Raw genomic sequence first — 17,409 nt, forward strand, 5'->3', positions numbered from 1 at the left:
CCCCTTATCATCGCGAACCGTCCAAGCTCGCCCTCCACCAACTCCATTTTGGTGAGCAAGGTAGCGTCATTTCCCTCATGAGAGATCTTGAGGGTATCCCAGATTTGCTTGGCGTTATCCAAGCCACTCACTTTATTATATTCATCCCTGCACAATGAGGCTAGAAGAACAGTAGTAGCTTGTGCATTCTTATGGATTTGCTCATTAATGAATATAGGACTATCCGAACTATTAAAGTGCATTCCACTATCTACAATCTCCCATATGCTAGGATGGAGAGAGAATAGGTGACTACGCATTTTGTGGCTCCAAAATCCGTAGTCCTCCCCATCAAAGTGTGGGGGCTTGCCGAGTGGAATGGAAAGCAAATGTGAATTTGAACTTTGCGGAATACGAGAGTAGTCAAAAGAAAAGTTAGAATTAACCGGTTTCCTTTGTTTGTCGTGGTCGTCGTCCTTTTGGGAAGAAGAGGACTCATCGCTGTCGTAGTAGACGATCTCCTTGATGCGTCTTGTCTTCTTCTTCTTCCCATCTCTTCGCTTGTGGCCCGAGCCCGAGTCATTGGACTTGTCATCCCTTGGCTCGTTGACGAAGGACTCCTTCTCCTTGTCGTTGATCACAATTCCCTTCCCCTTAGGATCCATCTCTTCGGGCGGTTAGTCCTTTTCTTGAAGAGAACGGCTCTGATACCAATTGAGAGCACCTAGAGGGGGGGGTGAATAGGTGATCCTGTAAAAGTTCAAAACTTAGGCCACAAAAACTTGTTAAGGGTTAGCACAAGTATGACCAAGTGGCTAGAGAGAACTCAAAACAAGATAACCACAAGAAAGCAATCACAGAGTTGACACGGTGGTTATCCCGTGGTTCGGCCAAGTACAAAACTTGCCTACTCCACGTTGTGGCGTCCCAACGGACGAGAGTTGCACTCAACTCCTCTCAAGTGATCCAATGATCAACTTGAATACCACGGTGTTTTTCTTTCCTTTGATCTTTTCCCGTTTGCGAGGAATCTCCTCAACTTGGAGTCTCTCGCCCTTACAATTGAGTTCACAAAGAAATACGGAGTAAGGTGGGAATGAGCAACGCACACAAGACTCGAAAATCAGAGCAACAACACGCACACAAGTCGCAACAAGAGCTCGCAACGCAACACAAAGAGTTCACAACTCCACAAGAGCTCTATATGCTATCACAATGAAACGAATGCGTGAGATTGATGTCTTGGTGCTTAGAAGAGTTGTAGGAATGCTTGGTTTTCTCCTCCATGCGCCTAGGGGTCCCTTTTATAGCCCCAAGGCAGCTAGGAGCCGTTGAGAGCACATCTGGAAGGCTATCCTTGCCTTCTGTCGTCGGGCGCACCGGACAGTCCGGTGCACACCGGACACTGTCCGGTGCCCGATTTCTTTCCTTAACAGGCGCAGCCGACCGTTGCCGACCACTGCAGATCTGGCGCACCGGACAGTCCGGTGCACACCGGACAGTCCGGTGCTTTCTTCCGACCGTTGGCTCAGCCACGTGTCGCGCGGCGATCGCGCGGCCGACCGTTGGCCCGGCCGACCGTTGGCTCACCGGACAGTCCGGTGCACACCGGACAGTCCGGTGAATTTTAGCCGAAGTTGCCAGAGAAAAACCCGAGAGCGGCCTCTTCGGTCGAGGCAGCCTGGCGCACCGGACACTGTCCGGTGCACCACCGGACACTGTCCGGTGCACCACCGGACAGTCCGGTGCCCCAGACCGAAGCAGCCCCTTGGCTGTACACAGCCAAGTCTTCTCTTCTCTTCTTCTATCTGTTTCTAACACTTAGACAAATATATTAGTACACAAAACCAATGTACTAAGGCTTAGAAACATACCTTAACTTGTGATTTGCACTTTGTTCATCCTTGGGCATATTTTCACATTTAAGCACTTGTGTTTGCACTCAATCACCAAAATACTTAGAAATGGCCCAAAGGCACATTTCCCTTTCAAAAGGGGGCATTAATATTCAATGGCAGTGGAGAAGAAGACTTTTTGTATTGTCTCCCTGACAGCAAGGAGATTTCTGTCTGTCGGGAGATGAGCAAGAGCTTCGGATTCCCAACTTTAGAAGACGGGCTCTCGGTGCTGTCGAAGAACGATCTGGCCGACAGCCTGGCATATAATAGCTTAAAGGTGCGACAAATGAGATCCTTGTATTTTTTGTTGAGACCAAAATTTTTCGTTTGTTTAAATCTATTGACACACACATATTTCTCTTTGCAGGGCCTGATACTTAGCAATGCCCTCAGGGCACAGAAGGATGCTGAAGACGAAGGGTGTGCTATAGCCCTGAGCAACCTTCGTTCCGAAGTAATCGAACTGAGGAACGAAGGTCTCGAAAAAGATAAAATATTACACTCATTGATAAATAAAATAAAGGAAGACGAAGCTGCTTTTAAAGGTCAAGCTGAAGCTCAGAAGCGCGAAATTGAAGATCTTCGGAAACAACTGGCCAGAGCCAAGGAAGAACGCATACTTGAGGAAACAAAGCGAGAACTCAGCGACCAATGGGCAGATCACTTAGAAGGAACTGTTGAAGAGCTTCGTTCGTCCAAGAAGAGATGCTATAACAAATCTATAGAGTGTGTTAAGAAGTTAAAAGCTAGCTTCGCCAAAGTCGGCGCATTCTCAAGCGAAGAGAACTTTATAAGAGGCAATCCCGAGGGTCCCATCGAATGGATCGACCACGAAGCTGAGGCCTTCGAGGAAATTTTAAATAGCCGTGGAGATATATGCGCTTTCTCGGGTGCCAGAGGGATTGCCACAATTTTAGAGAAAAAGGGCTGCGAACACGTAAAGATTCTAGCGCAATCCGAAGCTGCTTTGTCCTTCGAAGATGCAAGGGATCCTTCGGCCGAAGCTAGCATGGTTGGTGGAAAATTTTTCACCGATATCTGGGATAATGGTGGCCGAGAGATGGCCCGAGAAATTATTCGAAAAAGTGAAAAGGGCATCCACGACGCTAGAGAAGTAGCTGAGACTGCTGAGAAGAGCACAGAGCCCGAAGGGCAATTAGGTATTAACTAATAGTTTTTATTGTGTTGTAATTTTTTGTTTTAAGCTTCGTTTGCCATTTGTAATAGCAATGTAGCTGTATCCTGTCCTACTTCAGATCCTGCCAAAGCGTCTCCGGGCCCTCAGCCGAAAGGAGACGACGAAATTAAAAAGATGGCTGAAGCCATTATGGACGAAGTCGTCAATCGGCTCCTGAATGAGGCTGCAGAAGTTGTTCTGAGAGAAGATTAAATACTATTGTAAATTAAACTTCTGAAATGTAATATGTGTGACATCTTGTAGCCCTGAATGTAATATACCTGCTTTTATTATTTAATTCTTTACGATGCATGAAATTTTACATACGTACCGTTTTTGAGTCTTTGACGAAAAAACACCTTCCCTTCTTTTCATGCTTCGTGAAGAATGATTTCCATTTGTCACAACAATATTCGTGGTGCTCTGATGAATAATATCCAAGCTTCGCGAAAATGTTCTCCGAAGCTACTTAGCATGATTTTCCCCTTTCAAAACATTCTTCCGAAGATCGATGTCATGTCCCCTTCTTGTGCCATATGCAACATGATGTATGATGCTTATGCTATGTGAAATGATGCGATGATGTTATGCTGTGTAAGATGGTGTTTATTCCGAAGATACACACATTCCTGCGACAAAACACATAATTTTTTGAATCAACATTGTCTTTTTACTATAAGCCTCCCTTAGGAGCTTCTTCGCCTTTTACTTCAGCGGAATCAGCGTTTATTTTTCGCTGTAAGCCTCCCTTAGGAGCTTCTTCGCCTTTTACTTTCAGCGGTATCAGCGTTTATTTTTCGCTGTAAGCCTCCCTTAGGAGCTTCTTTGCCTTTTACTTTCAGCGGTATTCGCGTTGACTTTTCGCGCTTCGCCTTTTACTTAGGCGGTATCAGCGTTGACTTTTCGCTGTATGCTCTGCATTCCCTTTGGAACGACTTTGGAGCAGAAAACTTACACTGCGCTCCCTTTGGAACAACTTTTTTGTGACTTCGGCAAACTTACTCTGCGTTCCTTAGAACGACTTTTTGTTGCTTCGAAGAATTTTCGATAGTTCGAAGGTCCTCTTTGTTATCACAAGTCTTTAAACTTCAACAATTTAAGCCTGTGAAGAAAATATATTTTCCTTGTAGGAATCAACGAAACTATTTACATGAAACCTAAACAATGTCCTTTATTACAGAAAATAAAACTGAATGAAAAAGATTGCTATTAAGGTAGGATATTTGTCAATAGATGTGCTTTGACTCTGGCACAATGCTGTTGACTGTACGAGCTTCGGACTGCTCTCTGAAGTCCCTTTGGTGTGGAGCATACTGGCTCCCTTCTGGCTGCTGGCCTTGTTGCAGCGGAGGTGGAGGCGGAGGCTGTTGCCAGGAAGCTTGAGGTTGACTCGCCGAAGCAACAGAAACTGCAAGGTGGTTGCCCACATATTCTGGGATGTAGGGCGAATGATACGAAGCTGTATGCATGACCTGCTTCGGCTGAGCTTGTTGTGCTGCGGCTTCGGCTATTTCCTTTTGCTTCTGGATGGTAACATGGCACATCCTGGTGGTATGGCCTTTGTTCTCACCGCAAAACAAGCAAAAGAATCTTCTTGGTTGATCTCCAAATCTTCCGCCGAAGCCCCTGGCGCCTCTGCCTCTTAGAGCTGGTGGTCGGAAGGAGCCTTGCTGTTGCCCCGAAGCCTATGAGGAACACTGTGGCCTTTGCTGTTGGCTCCCTCGATCATCATTTTGGGTAGAGTTATGAATTGATCTAACGTGCCTCGGATAGAACCTTCCTCCGAAGCCCCTGGTCATTTCAGAAAACCTGAAAGCCTCCTCCCTTCTTTGGCGAAAATCATTATCGGCCCGAATGTACTCGTCCATCTTCTGGAGCAGCTTCTCCAAAGTTTGAGGAGGCTTCATAGCGAAGTACTGAGCTGACGGTCCTGGCCGAAGCCCCTTGATCATGGCCTCAATGACAATTTCATTGGGTACCGTTGGTGCCTGTGCCCTCAAACGCAAGAACCTCCGGACATACGTCTGAAGGTATTCTTCGTGATCTTGGGTGCACTGGAACAGAGCTTGAGCAGTAACCGGCTTCGTCTGAAACCCTTGGAAGCTAGTTAACAACAAGTCCTTCAGCTTCTGCCATGAAGTGATCGTTCCTGGTCAAAGGGAGGAATACTAGGTTTGAGCAACACTCCTGACAGCCATAACAAAAGATTTGGCCATGACTGCAGCATTGCCACCATACGAAGATATTGTTGCTTCGTAGCTCATCAAAAACTGCTTCGGGTCTGAGTGGCCATCGAATACGGGAAGCTGAGGCGGCTTGTAGGACGGAGGCCAAGGTGTAGCCTGCAGCTCAGCGGACAGAGGAGAGGCATCATCAAAAACAAAATTCCCGTGATGGAAATTGTCATACCAGTCATCTTCGTTGGGAAAACCCTCCTGATGAAGGTCTTGGTGGTGAGGCCTTCGGTGTTGCTCATCCTGGGCAAGATGACGAACTTCTTCAGAGGCTTCGTCTATCTGCCTCTGCAGTTCAGCTAGCCTGGCCATCTTTTCTTTCTTCCTCTGCACTTGTTGATGAAGCATCTCCATATCTCTGATTTCTTGATCTATCTCGTCCTCTGGTGGTGTCGGGCTGACAGTCTTCCTTTTCTGGCTTCGGGCCTCCCGAAGGGAGACTGTCTCCTGATTGTGGTCCAGCGGTTGCAGAGCTGCAGCCCCAGTCGCTGAAGCTTTCTTCGGTGCCATAACGAAGGTTTATGATCGCCGAAGGTGTTCAAAAAACTCAAAGAGTGGAAGTGAGTTCACCGGAGGTGGGCGCCAATGTTGGGGACTTGTTCTCAAATGCTATAAGAACAAGGCAACATAGAAAATGTTCATCGGTTAAGTCCTTCGTCCTACGAAACATTATTCCCCTTAGGATATAATGGTTTTCGGACGAAGGTTATGAAGGGCGTACCTTCATAAATACATTATATAGTGACGAAGAATGAATTGTAAGGAATATAAAGGATAACATAGATAATTATGTATATTATTATCATATATAAACAGAAATAACATTGAATTACAAATGTACCTTCAACTTGAAGGAGATGAAAGTACAAGCGTGACGCAAAAGTGAATGCCAAGTCAGCGTGAACAGTACGGGGGTACTGTTCACCTATTTATAGGCACGGGGCACAACCCATACAAAATTACATTCATGCCCTTTACACTTGATAATAATTCTATAGTAATCTATCGAGGTCTAAATAGCCTTTTCATCTTTAAGTCGGTTTCACTTTTTGTTGCCACGCCGAAGCTTTCCTGCTCACACCTTCGGCGCTGTATCAACCTTCGTATTATTCTGGTCTACTGTGATGCCGACTTGAGTCCAAAGATACCTGTTCACACATTATACTCCAGAAATACTGTTAAATCCTGTTTTTTGAGGACCTTCGGAAGCCGAAGGCCCCCAACATAGAGTAATGAACCAATCATCGACTGGTATACCTTTTGATCGACGGATTTACCTCCCGTGTCGAGGTCGAGATGCCCATTTGTTCCCATGGGTGTCTTGATGGGCTTGGCATCCTTCATTTCAAACTTGGTTAGAATGTCTTGAGTATACTTCGTTTGGCTAATGAAGGTGCCCTCTTGGAGTTGCTTGACTTGAAATCCTAGAAAATACTTCAACTCCCCCATCATAGACATCTCGAATTTTTGTGTCATGATCCTACTAAATTCTTCACATGTAGATTCGTTAGTAGACCCAAATATAATATCATCAACATAAATTTGGCATACAAACAAATCATTGTCAAGAGTTTTAGTGAATAAAGTAGGATCGGCCTTGCCGACTTTGAAGCCATTAGCAATAAGGAAATCTCTAAGGCATTCATACCATGCTCTTGGGGCTTGCTTGAGCCCATAAAGCGCCTTAGAGAGCCTATAGACATGGTTAGGGTACTCACTATCTTCAAAGCCGGGAGGTTGCTCAACATAGACCTCTTCCTTGATAGATCCGTTGAGGAAGGCACTCTTCACGTCCATTTGATAAAGCTTGAAGCCATGGTAAGTAGCATAGGCTAATAATATGCGAATTGACTCAAGCCTAGCTACGGGTGCATAGGTTTCACCGAAATCTAAACCTTCGACTTGGGAGTATCCCTTGGCCACAAGTCGAGCTTTGTTCCTTGTCACCACACCATGCTCGTCTTGCTTGTTGCGGAAGACCCACTTGGTTCCTACAACATTTTGATTAGGACGTGGAACTAAATGCCATACCTCATTCCTAGTGAAGTTGTTGAGCTCCTCTTGCATCGCCATCACCCAATCCGAATCTTGAAGTGCTTCCTCTACCCTATGAGGCTCAATAGAGGAAACAAAAGAGTAATGCTCACAAAAATGTGCAACACGAGATCGAGTGGTTACCCCCTTATGAATGTCGCCGAGGATGGTGTCGACGGGGTGATCTCGTTGGATTGCTTGGTGGACTCTTGGGTGTGGCGGCCTTGGTTCTTCATCCTCCTTGTCTTGATCATTTGCATCTCCCCCTTGATCGTTGCCGTCATCTTGAGGTGGCTCATCATTTTGTTCTTCCTCTTTATCAACTTGAGCCTCGTCCTCATTTTGGGTTGGTGGAGATGCTTGCGTGGAGGGAGATGGTTGATCTTGTGCATGTGGAGGCTCTTCGGATTCCTTAGGGCACACATCCCCAATGGACATGTTCCTTAGCGCGATGCACGGAGCCTGTTCTTCACCTATCTCAACAAGATCAACTTGCTCTACTTGAGAGCCGTTAGTCTCATCAAACACAACGTCACAAGAAACTTCAACTAGTCCTGAGGACTTGTTAAAGACTCTATATGCCCTTGTGTTTGAATCATATCCTAGTAAAAAGCCTTCTACAGTTTTAGGAGCAAATTTAGATTTTCTACCTCTTTTAACAAGAATAAAGCATTTGCTACCAAAAACTCTAAAATATGAAATATTGGGCTTTTTACCGGCTAGGAGTTCATAGGATGACTTCTCGAGGATTCGGTGTAGGTATAACCGGTTGATGGCGTAGCAGGCGGTGTTGACCGCCTCGGCCCAAAACTGATCCGGTGTCTTGTACTCATCAAGCATGGTTCTTGCCATGTCCAATAGAGTTCGATTCTTCCTCTCCACTACACCATTTTGTTGTGGAGTGTAGAGAGAAGAGAACTCATGCTTGATGCCCTCCTCCTCAAGGAAGCCTTCTATTTGTGAGTTCTTGAACTTCGTCCCGTTGTCGCTTCTAATTTTCTTGATCCTTAAGTCGAACTCATTTTGAGCCCGTCTCAAGAATCCCTTTAAGGTCTCTTGGGTATGGGATTTTTCCTGCAAAAAGAACACCCAAGTGAAGCGAGAATAATCATCCACAATAACTAGACAATACTTACTCCCGCCGATGCTTATGTAAGCGATCGGGCCGAATAAATCCATGTGTAGGAGCTCCAGTGGCCTGTCACTTGTCATGATGTTCTTGTGTGGATGATGAGTGCCAACTTGCTTCCCGGCTTGGCATGCGCTACAAATCCTGTCTTTCTCAAAATGAACATTTGTTAATCCTAAAATGTGTTCTCCCTTTAGAAGCTTATGAAGATTCTTCATTCCAACATGTGCTAGTCGGCGGTGCCAGAGCCAACCCATGTTAGTCTTAGCAATTAAGCAAGTGTCGAGTTCAGCTCTATCAAAATCTACCAAGTATAGCTGACCCTCTAACACTCCCTTAAATGCTATTGAATCATCACTTCTTCTAAAGACAGTGACACCTACATCAGTAAATAGACAGTTGTAGCCCATTTGACATAACTGCGAAACGGAAAGCAAATTGTAATCTAAAGAATCTACAAGAAAAACATTGGAAATGGAATGGTCAGGAGATATAGCTATTTTACCCAAAACTTTGACCAAACCTTGGTTTCCATCCCCGAATGTGATAGCTCGTTGGGGATCTTGGTTTTTCTCGTAGGAGGAGAACATCTTCTTCTCCCCTGTCATGTGGTTTGTGCACCCGCTATCGATGATCCAACTTGAGCCCCCGGATGCATAAACCTACAAAACAAGTTTAGTTCTTGACTTTAGGTACCCAAACGGTTTTGGGTTCTTTGGCATTAGAAACAAGAACTTTGGGTACCCAAACACAAGTCTTGGAGCCCTTGTGTTTGCTCCCAACAAACTTGGCAACTACCTTGCCGGATTTGTTAGTAAGCACATAAGATGCATCAAAAGTTTTAAATGAAATGCCATGATCATTTGATGCATTAGGAGTTTTCTTCTTAGGCAACTTGACATGGGTTGGTTGCCTAGAGCTAGATGTCTCACCCTTATACATAAAAGCATGATTAGGGCCAGAGTGAGACTTCCTAGAATGAGTTCTCCTAATTTTGCTCTCGGGATAACCGGCAGGGTACAAAATGTAACCCTCGTTATCCTGAGGCATGGGAGCCTTGCCCTTAATAAAATTAGACAATCTTTTAGGAGGGGCACTAAGTTTGACATTGTCTCCCCTTTGGTAGCCAATGCCATCCTTGATGCCAGGGCGTCTCCCATTATAGAGCATACTTCTAGCAAATTTAAACTTTTCATTTTCTAAGTTATGCTCGGCAATTTTAGCATCTAATAATGCTATATGATCATTTTGTTGTTTAATTAAAGCCACATGATCATGAATAGCATCAATATCAACATCTTTACATCTAGTGCAAATAGAAACATGCTCAACATTAGATGTAGAGGGTTTGCAATATTTTAATTCTACAACCTTAGCATGTAATATATCATTCTCACTTCTAAGGTTAGAAATAGTAACATTGCAAACATCAATATCTTTAACCTTAGCAATCAAATTTTCATTTTCTACTCTAAGGATAGCAAGAGAAATATTCAACTCATCAATCCTAGCAAGTAAATCAACATTATCATCTCTAGGATTGGAAGTTGAAATATTACAAACATGAGAATCAACCTTAGCAATTAATTTAGCATTTTCATTTCTAAGGTTGGTAATAGTGTCATGGCAAGTGCTTAGCTCACTAGATAGTTTTTGACATTTTTCTATTTCTAGAGCATAAGCATTTTTAACCTTAACATGTTTCTTGTTTTCCTTAATTAGGAAGTCCTCTTGGGAATCCAAAAGGTCATCCTTTTCATGAATAGCATTAATTAATTCATTTAATTTTTCCTTTTGTTCCATGTTAAGGTTGGCAAGAAGGGTACGCAAGTTATCCTCCTCATCACTAGCATTTTCATCACTAGAAGACTCATATTTAGTGGAGGATTTAGATTTAACCTTCTTCTTTTTGCCGTCCTTTGCCATGAGGCACTTGTGGCCGATGTTGGGGAAAAGGAGTCCCTTGGTGACGGCGATGTTGGCGGCGTCCTCGTCGTCGTCGGAGGAGTCGGTGGAGCTCTCGTCGGAGTCCCACTCGCGGCACACGTGGGCATCGCCGCCCTTCCTCTTGTGGTACCTCTTCTTTTCTCTCCTCTTGCCCTTCTTGTCGTTATCCCTGTCACTGTCACTTGATAATGGACATTTAGCAATAAAGTGACCGGGCTTACCACACTTGTAGCAAACCTTCTTGGAACGGGATTTGTAATCCTTCCCCTTCCGTTGCTTGAGGATTTGACGAAAGCTTTTGATGATTAAAGCCATATCCTCATTGTCGAGCTTGGAGGCGTCAATTGGTTGTCTACTTGGTGTAGACTCCTTCTTCTCCTCCGTCGCCTTAAATGCCACCGGTTGTGCTTCGGACGTGGAGGGTTCGTCAAGCTCGTTGATCTTCCTTGAGCCTTTAATCATACATTCAAAGCTCACAAAATTCCCGATTACTTCCTCGGGAGTCATTAGTGTATATCTTGGGTTGCCACGAATTAATTGTACTTGAGTAGGGTTAAGGAAAATAAGTGATCCTAAAATAACCTTAACCACCTCGTGGTCATCCCATTTCTTGCTCCCGAGGTTGCGCACTTGGTTCATCAAGGTTTTGAGCCGGTTGTACATACCTTGTGGCTCCTCTCCTTGGCGAAGACGGAAGCGACTGAGCTCCCCCTCGATCACTTCCCGCTTGGTGATCTTGGTGAGTTCATCACCTTCGTGCGCGGTCTTGAGTAAGTCCCAAATCTCCTTCGCATTCTTCAATCCTTGCACCTTGTTATATTCCTCTCTACTTAGAGAGGCGAGGAGAATGGTTGTGGCTTGAGAATTGAAGTGCTCGATTTGGGCCACTTCATCCACATCATAATCTTCATCCCCTACGGATGGTACCTGTACACCAAACTCAACAACATCCCATATACTTTTGTGGAGTGAGGTTAGATGAAATCGCATTAAATCACTCCACCTAGCATAGTCTTCACCATCAAACGTTGGTGGTTTGCCTAATGGGACGGAAAGCAAAGGTGTATGTTTAGGAACGCGAGGGTAGCGTAAGGGGATCTTACTATACTTCTTGCGCTCTTGGCGCTTAGAAGTGACGAACGCCGCGTCGGAGCCGGAGGTGGATGTCGATGAAGAATCGGTCTCGTAGTAGACCACCTTCCTCATCTTCTTTTTCTTGTCCCCACTCCGATGCGGCTTGTGGGAAGAGGATTTTTCCTTCTTCTCTTTGTGGTGTGAAGAAGAAGATCTTTTCTCCTTCCGTTTGGAGGAGTCCTTCTTCTTCTCCTTCCTCTTGGTGCGGGACTCTTCCGATGAAGTGCTCCCGTGGCTCGTAGTGGGCTTGTCGCCGGTCTCCATCTCCCTCTTGGTGTGATCTCCCAACATCACTTCGAGCGGTTAGGCTCTAATGAAGCACCGGGCTCTGATACCAATTGATAGTCGCCTAGAGGGGGGTGAATAGGGTGAAACTGAAATTCACAAAATTAATCACAACTACAAGCCGAGTTAGCGTTAGAAATAATAATGAGTCCGAGAGAGAGGGCGCAAAACAAATCGCAAGCGAATAAGGAGTGTGACACATGGATTTGTTTTACCGAGGTTCGGTTCTCGCAAACCTACTCCCCGTTGAGGAGGCCACAAAGGCCGGGTCTCTTTCAACCCTTACCCTCTCTCAAACGGTCCCTCGGACCGAGTGAGCTTTTCTTCTCAATCACTTGGAACACAAAGTTCCCACAAGGACCACCACAAGATTGGTGTCTCTTGCCTCAATTACAAGTGAGTTTGATCGCAATGAAGAATCAAAGAAGGAAGAAAGCAATCCAAGCGCAAGAGCTCGAAAGAACACAAGCAAATCTCTCTCACTAATCACTATGGCGTTGTGTGGAGTTTGGAGAGGATTTGATCACTTTGGTGTGTCTAAATTGAATGCTAGAGCTCTTGTAAGTAGTTGAAGTGGGAAAACTTGGATGACTTGAATGTGGGGTGGTTGGGGGATTTATAGCCCCAACCACCAAACTAGCCGTTTGGTGGGGCTGTCTGTCGCATGGTGCACCGGACAGTCCGGTGCACACCGGACATGTCCGGTGCGCCAGCCACGTCACCAAAGCCGTTGGGATTCGACCGTTGGAGCTCTGTCTTTTGGGCCCGCCTGGATGTCCGGTGGCGCACCGGACATGTACTGTAGAGTGTCCGGTGCGCCAGTATGGGCGTTCCTGACTTCTGCGCGCGCTGGCGCGCAATAAATGCGCTGCAGGTAGCCGTTGGCGCCGTCGTAGCCGTTGCCCCGCAGTTACACCGGACAGTCCGGTGTACACCGGACATGTCCGGTGAATTATAGCGGAGCAGCCATTGCAGTTTCCCGACGCTGGCGAGTTCCTGAGGCCGCTCTTCCTTAGAGCACCGGACACTGTCCGGTGTACACCGGACAGTCTGGTGAATTATAGTGGAGTTGCCTCTGGATTTTCCCGAAGGCGACGAGTTTGTGCTGGAGTCCTCTGGTGCACCGGACATGTCCGGTGGCACACCGGACAGTCTGGTGCGCCAGACCAGAGGTGCCTTCGGTTGCCCCTTTGCTCTTTTGTTGAACCCAATACTTGGTCTTTTTATTGGCTAAGTGTGAACCTTTTGCACCTGTATAACTTATACACTACAGCAAACTAGTTAGTCCAATTATTTGTGTTGGGCAATTCAACCACCAAAATTTATTAGGGACTAGGTGTAAGCCTAATTCCCTTTCAGGTGGCATACCCACCCCAAGACGACCATAAGATCTTACCCTGACGAGCCTAGTCATCTACTAAGAGTTTGAATGTCTTTAGGTCTCTTCCTGGACGACTCTACATCGTATGGAGACACCCCGGTGGCCTGCCGACCTCGGAGCACCCTAAGATCTCTCCACCATGGGTGAGATCTAGGTTACCGCGAAGAGAAAGACGACCCTACGCTATCGCGGACCATCCTTCCCAAAGCGTGGACCGTTCGGAGCGATGTAGGGAAGGAGTCGCTCCTGCAGCGAGGTCGTGGACCGTCCAGCCCGTCGTCGCAGAGAGCACCACCAAACGATACACCTATAATGTTTGTCCTTGAACCGAAACCAACAATCTCCCTTTAATTTTACTTAAAAAATATCTGTAGCTGGTCTCCATGGGCACGATGGTGCAAGGACTCGTGCGTCGCCCACACACAGCCCACCACGTGGTCGGCACCATCATCCATCAATGTAGGTCCACCTCGATCACGCAGCAGTCATCGCCACTCTGCTGCGCTCCTCGTACTGCTATAACCAAGCAGGTATGTCCCTTCTTTGGTGGTGCCATCGTACTGTGAGCCATCCTAGACGCAATGCTCGATGGCTCACGGCTCGACCTCGTCTGTGCTGCGCTCCCTATCGAACATCGTACTACTTACTCGACGTCTTAGAGGAAAGCTGAGGGGATGGCGAGCATTGCGTCTAGGATGGTGAAAATGATGGTTTGGGAGGACAGGCGTATGCGAAAATTTCCACACAGTAGGGAAGTTTTTACGCGTGCGGAAAGATGGGGCACCTGATAGGGTTCTATTCGATGATTGTTTTTATTCCCCCCCCTAAATCAAGGATTGGGATTAGGAGTATTGTGATATGTTTGAGATGCTCTTAGATGTCTAGCTGAGCCAACAAAAAGTTTAAAAAATAACTAGCGCTTTAGAAGAAAATTGGATTTTTGGGACTCCAACAATACGTTTCGCACTTTTACCATTCTTAACATTGGCTTCACAAAAAATAGGGCTAAAAATGTCGCACTTGGTTTCAATATTATTTTGTACATCTCTACCCTTCACTGCCCTTCTGCCTTTTGTATGTGTACGTACGCACAAAAGATCAAAATGTTCAAAACGACATTGAAATCAAATATGACATGTTTTGAGTTCTATTTTTACAAAAATCAATGTTATAAATGGCAAAAGTGTGAATCATATTGATTAGAGTCCAAAAATCTAAATTTCATGAATTTTGGACCATGCTAGAAATTTTACATATATTATGAGTTATTTTGGGCTATGCCTTGCGATGCAACAGCTATCCTATTCTATTCCATATTGAATCCACTATTTAAAATTTTACTTTGTAACCAGTGTATTGTGGTAACGTGTAAATCCCATATTTTACAATCTGACACGGACAACTTTAAGTCAACAGTTGTGCATTAGAACGACTTTTATTCTGTCATTTCTGCACGTTGTCATTTTCAACTCGCACTAAGAATATAACAGACACAGAAAAAGAAAAGGACTTCATTTTGACATCGGTGGATCAACAAGTGTTTGGACTGTAGACTGATACAAAAAAAATTGGAAGACAACAGACTGATAATATAGAAGTGGTGTACTGCTCTGTGTGGCTGTGTGTGACCTTGTCCTTGTGAGTGGTCCAATCCAACTAAAATCTGGCTGACGGTGACGGACGCCGCGTGGCCCGCACCTTGAGATGCATGGTGGAGTTGTAGTGCACCACCTCCGGCCGCGACGTCTCCAGCGACAGCACCTCCGACTGCAGGTAGCAGAAGCCGTCGCCGGCGTCGGTGCCGTAGACGAACTGCGCCGCCGCGCAGGCGCAGTCGTCCAGGCACGCCTTCCTGCACGCGGCGTCGCTCACCCTCTCCAGCGCCCTGAGGCTGGTGGCGGGGTCGTTGAAGTAGGCCAGCCCGGGCAGCGACACCAGCCGCGCCGGGGGGTGCGAACCGCCGCAGCCGGCAACCGGCGCCACCGTGACGCAGCCGCGGTTGGGCCTCCGGAAGTCCACCGCCCGGAAGTTGGCCGCGTCGGGGCAGCTACACTGCATGTCCGTGCACACGCCGTAGGCGCCGCACACCGTCGGGAACGCGCAGTCGTCCGGGAAGAGGCGCAGGACGTCGAACACCGGCGCCCACCCCGCGGAGCTCCACTCGTACACCCGGAGGTGGCCGTCGTGCTCCAGCCGCATGTACTGCACCGTACCGGCGCCGACGGCGGGGAGCTGGATGGTGGCCAGCGGCGTGGGAGCAGGCGCCGCAGCAGCGAACACGGCGAGGCTGCCGTTGGTGTACGTCGCGTAGGCTCCGCCGCCGCCGCCGCCGCCGCTGAATCCCAGGCGGTAGTACCGCTGCGGCGGCTCGGCGTCGACGTAGGCGCTGAGGCTGTCGTCGTCGGCGGCGACGGTCAGGTAGAGCCGGCTCGGGGACCAGTTGGCGGCGGAGGAATTGGCGACGAGGCGCGCGCCGGGGCGCAGCGACTGGCCGACGAGCAGCGCGTCGGTGGGGTGGTCGAACGACTGCCACACCGTGTTGTTGCGCGCGTCGAGGAGCAGCAGGTTGCCGTCGCGGGCGACGGCCATGGCGGCGACGGAGCGGCCCGCGGTGCCCGCGGCGGACCAGACGACGGCGCCCTGGGCGGAGCGGAGCACGAGGTCGCCCGCGGCCGTGAGCTCCGCGGCGGCGCCCTCCCCGACGGGGCTGCCGCGGTTGGCGGACCAGACGACCTGCGGGATGCCCGCCACGACGGAGGTCATGAGCCCGCCGCTGTTGCAGTAGACGACGGCCACGCCGAGGAGGAACTCGGCGCAGAGCGGCGCGAGGTGGTTGGTGCAGAAGAAGCCGAAGGCGTAGGACGGGCCGTACCCCGCCGGGTTGAGCCGCAGCAGCGCGGCGCGCGCCACGGAGCCGTCGGCGTAGGTGACGTGGTGCGGGAGCGAGGCGTCCGTGTTGGCCCACGTCGTCGAGGGCTTCGCCGTCGGGTAGTCGAACGGCTGCGCGCGGACGACGCCGCCGGCGGTGAGGACGCAGAGGGCGAGGGCGAGCTGTAGCATCGTCGCAAACTGGACGGGCACGGGGGGAGGAGTTGGTAAAGAAGTTTGACGTGAGGATATGCGTGGCGATGGGTGATGGACTGATGGGACGTGTTTTATAGCAGAGCATGAGCATGCAGGAGCACCGCGCGACGGGCGGGATTCGCGGTGTCGGTGCGACTGCGAGTCTGCAACTGCGAGCGCCACGCACACCGAGAAGGGGGGAAGCCGCTGGTTGGTTTGGTTGGCACCGTCGTCGTCCGAGATCGGGGAGGACGCGGGAAGGAAAGGAAGCATGGCATGGCGTCTCCCAGCGGTATCGGCTAGTCTCCCAAGAAACACACACGCACAACCACCTGCACGGCTGCCGGCAGCTGTATGCCCCGCTTCGTTCGCTGGCGCACGAGCTTACTAGTCAGCACTCCGTCACGTGCACCGCTGGTTGGTTTCTTATCCGATATCGCGCTTCCGTATCTTGACCATTCTGTATGCGTAGGAAGTAGTAACACGCGTGCGCTGCAGCTAGCTGAATCCGCGTATAGGACAAGGTTGGATTCGCGTATAGGACATATAGGAAACCATGCAGAGAAGTATACATGTTTTCAAATGGGCTGCATCGGCCGGGTGGCACGGCACGCTTTTGTCCGTCACGAGCACGCTACGGCCCATTAATCGTGTCGTGCTTAGGCCGCTGCCGTAGCACGTCTTGCCGGTCTTAGCACGGCCCGTTTTTTTTCAAATCTTCTAGCGTATTTTTATGTATATTAGAAGCAAGTTAAATAATTTAGATACAAAATAAATTTGGTTTAGTTGGTTCAAGGGTTGCTGCTACGCAATTTAAAGCCCCCAACCAGAGTTCAAGTCCTTGCAAAGCTTGTGTTTAGTTTTTTTTTTTTTTTGCTTATTTTCCTTCCCATCTATCTAGGTCAAAGAACGACGTGTCTTAACAGGCTATGAGTCGATCCGGCACGACGTGGCTATATTCGTGGTGTGCTTGGGCCTGAGATACGTAAGGCACGGTGGCCAGCCCGGCACGGTTTAACAACCTAACGGGGGCCTAGACGTGTCGGGCTACGGCCCATCCGTCATAGAAGTCCCTCGCGAAGAAATTCATATGGAGTTGTTACCTGTCGTGTAAATCATGTTCATATGTAGTTGTCGCAACAAGGTTG

At 48.1% G+C, this 17,409-nt stretch overlaps 1 protein-coding gene across 1 annotated transcript; it reads right to left on the reverse strand.

Moving 5' to 3' along the window:
• Positions 1 to 14,687: 14,687 nt before the first annotated feature.
• LOC100382042 (putative D-mannose binding lectin domain related protein) lies at positions 14,688 to 16,309 on the reverse strand. The gene has a single exon (NM_001174807.2). It carries the CDS (start codon positions 16,256 to 16,258, stop codon positions 14,855 to 14,857), a length of 1,404 nt encoding a protein of 467 aa, NP_001168278.1. The 5' UTR covers positions 16,259 to 16,309; the 3' UTR covers positions 14,688 to 14,854.
• Between the last annotated feature and the right edge of the window lie 1,100 nt (positions 16,310 to 17,409).

This window comes from Zea mays, chromosome 8, assembly GCF_902167145.1.
Source record: "Zea mays cultivar B73 chromosome 8, Zm-B73-REFERENCE-NAM-5.0, whole genome shotgun sequence".
Lineage (NCBI taxonomy): Eukaryota > Viridiplantae > Streptophyta > Magnoliopsida > Poales > Poaceae > Zea > Zea mays.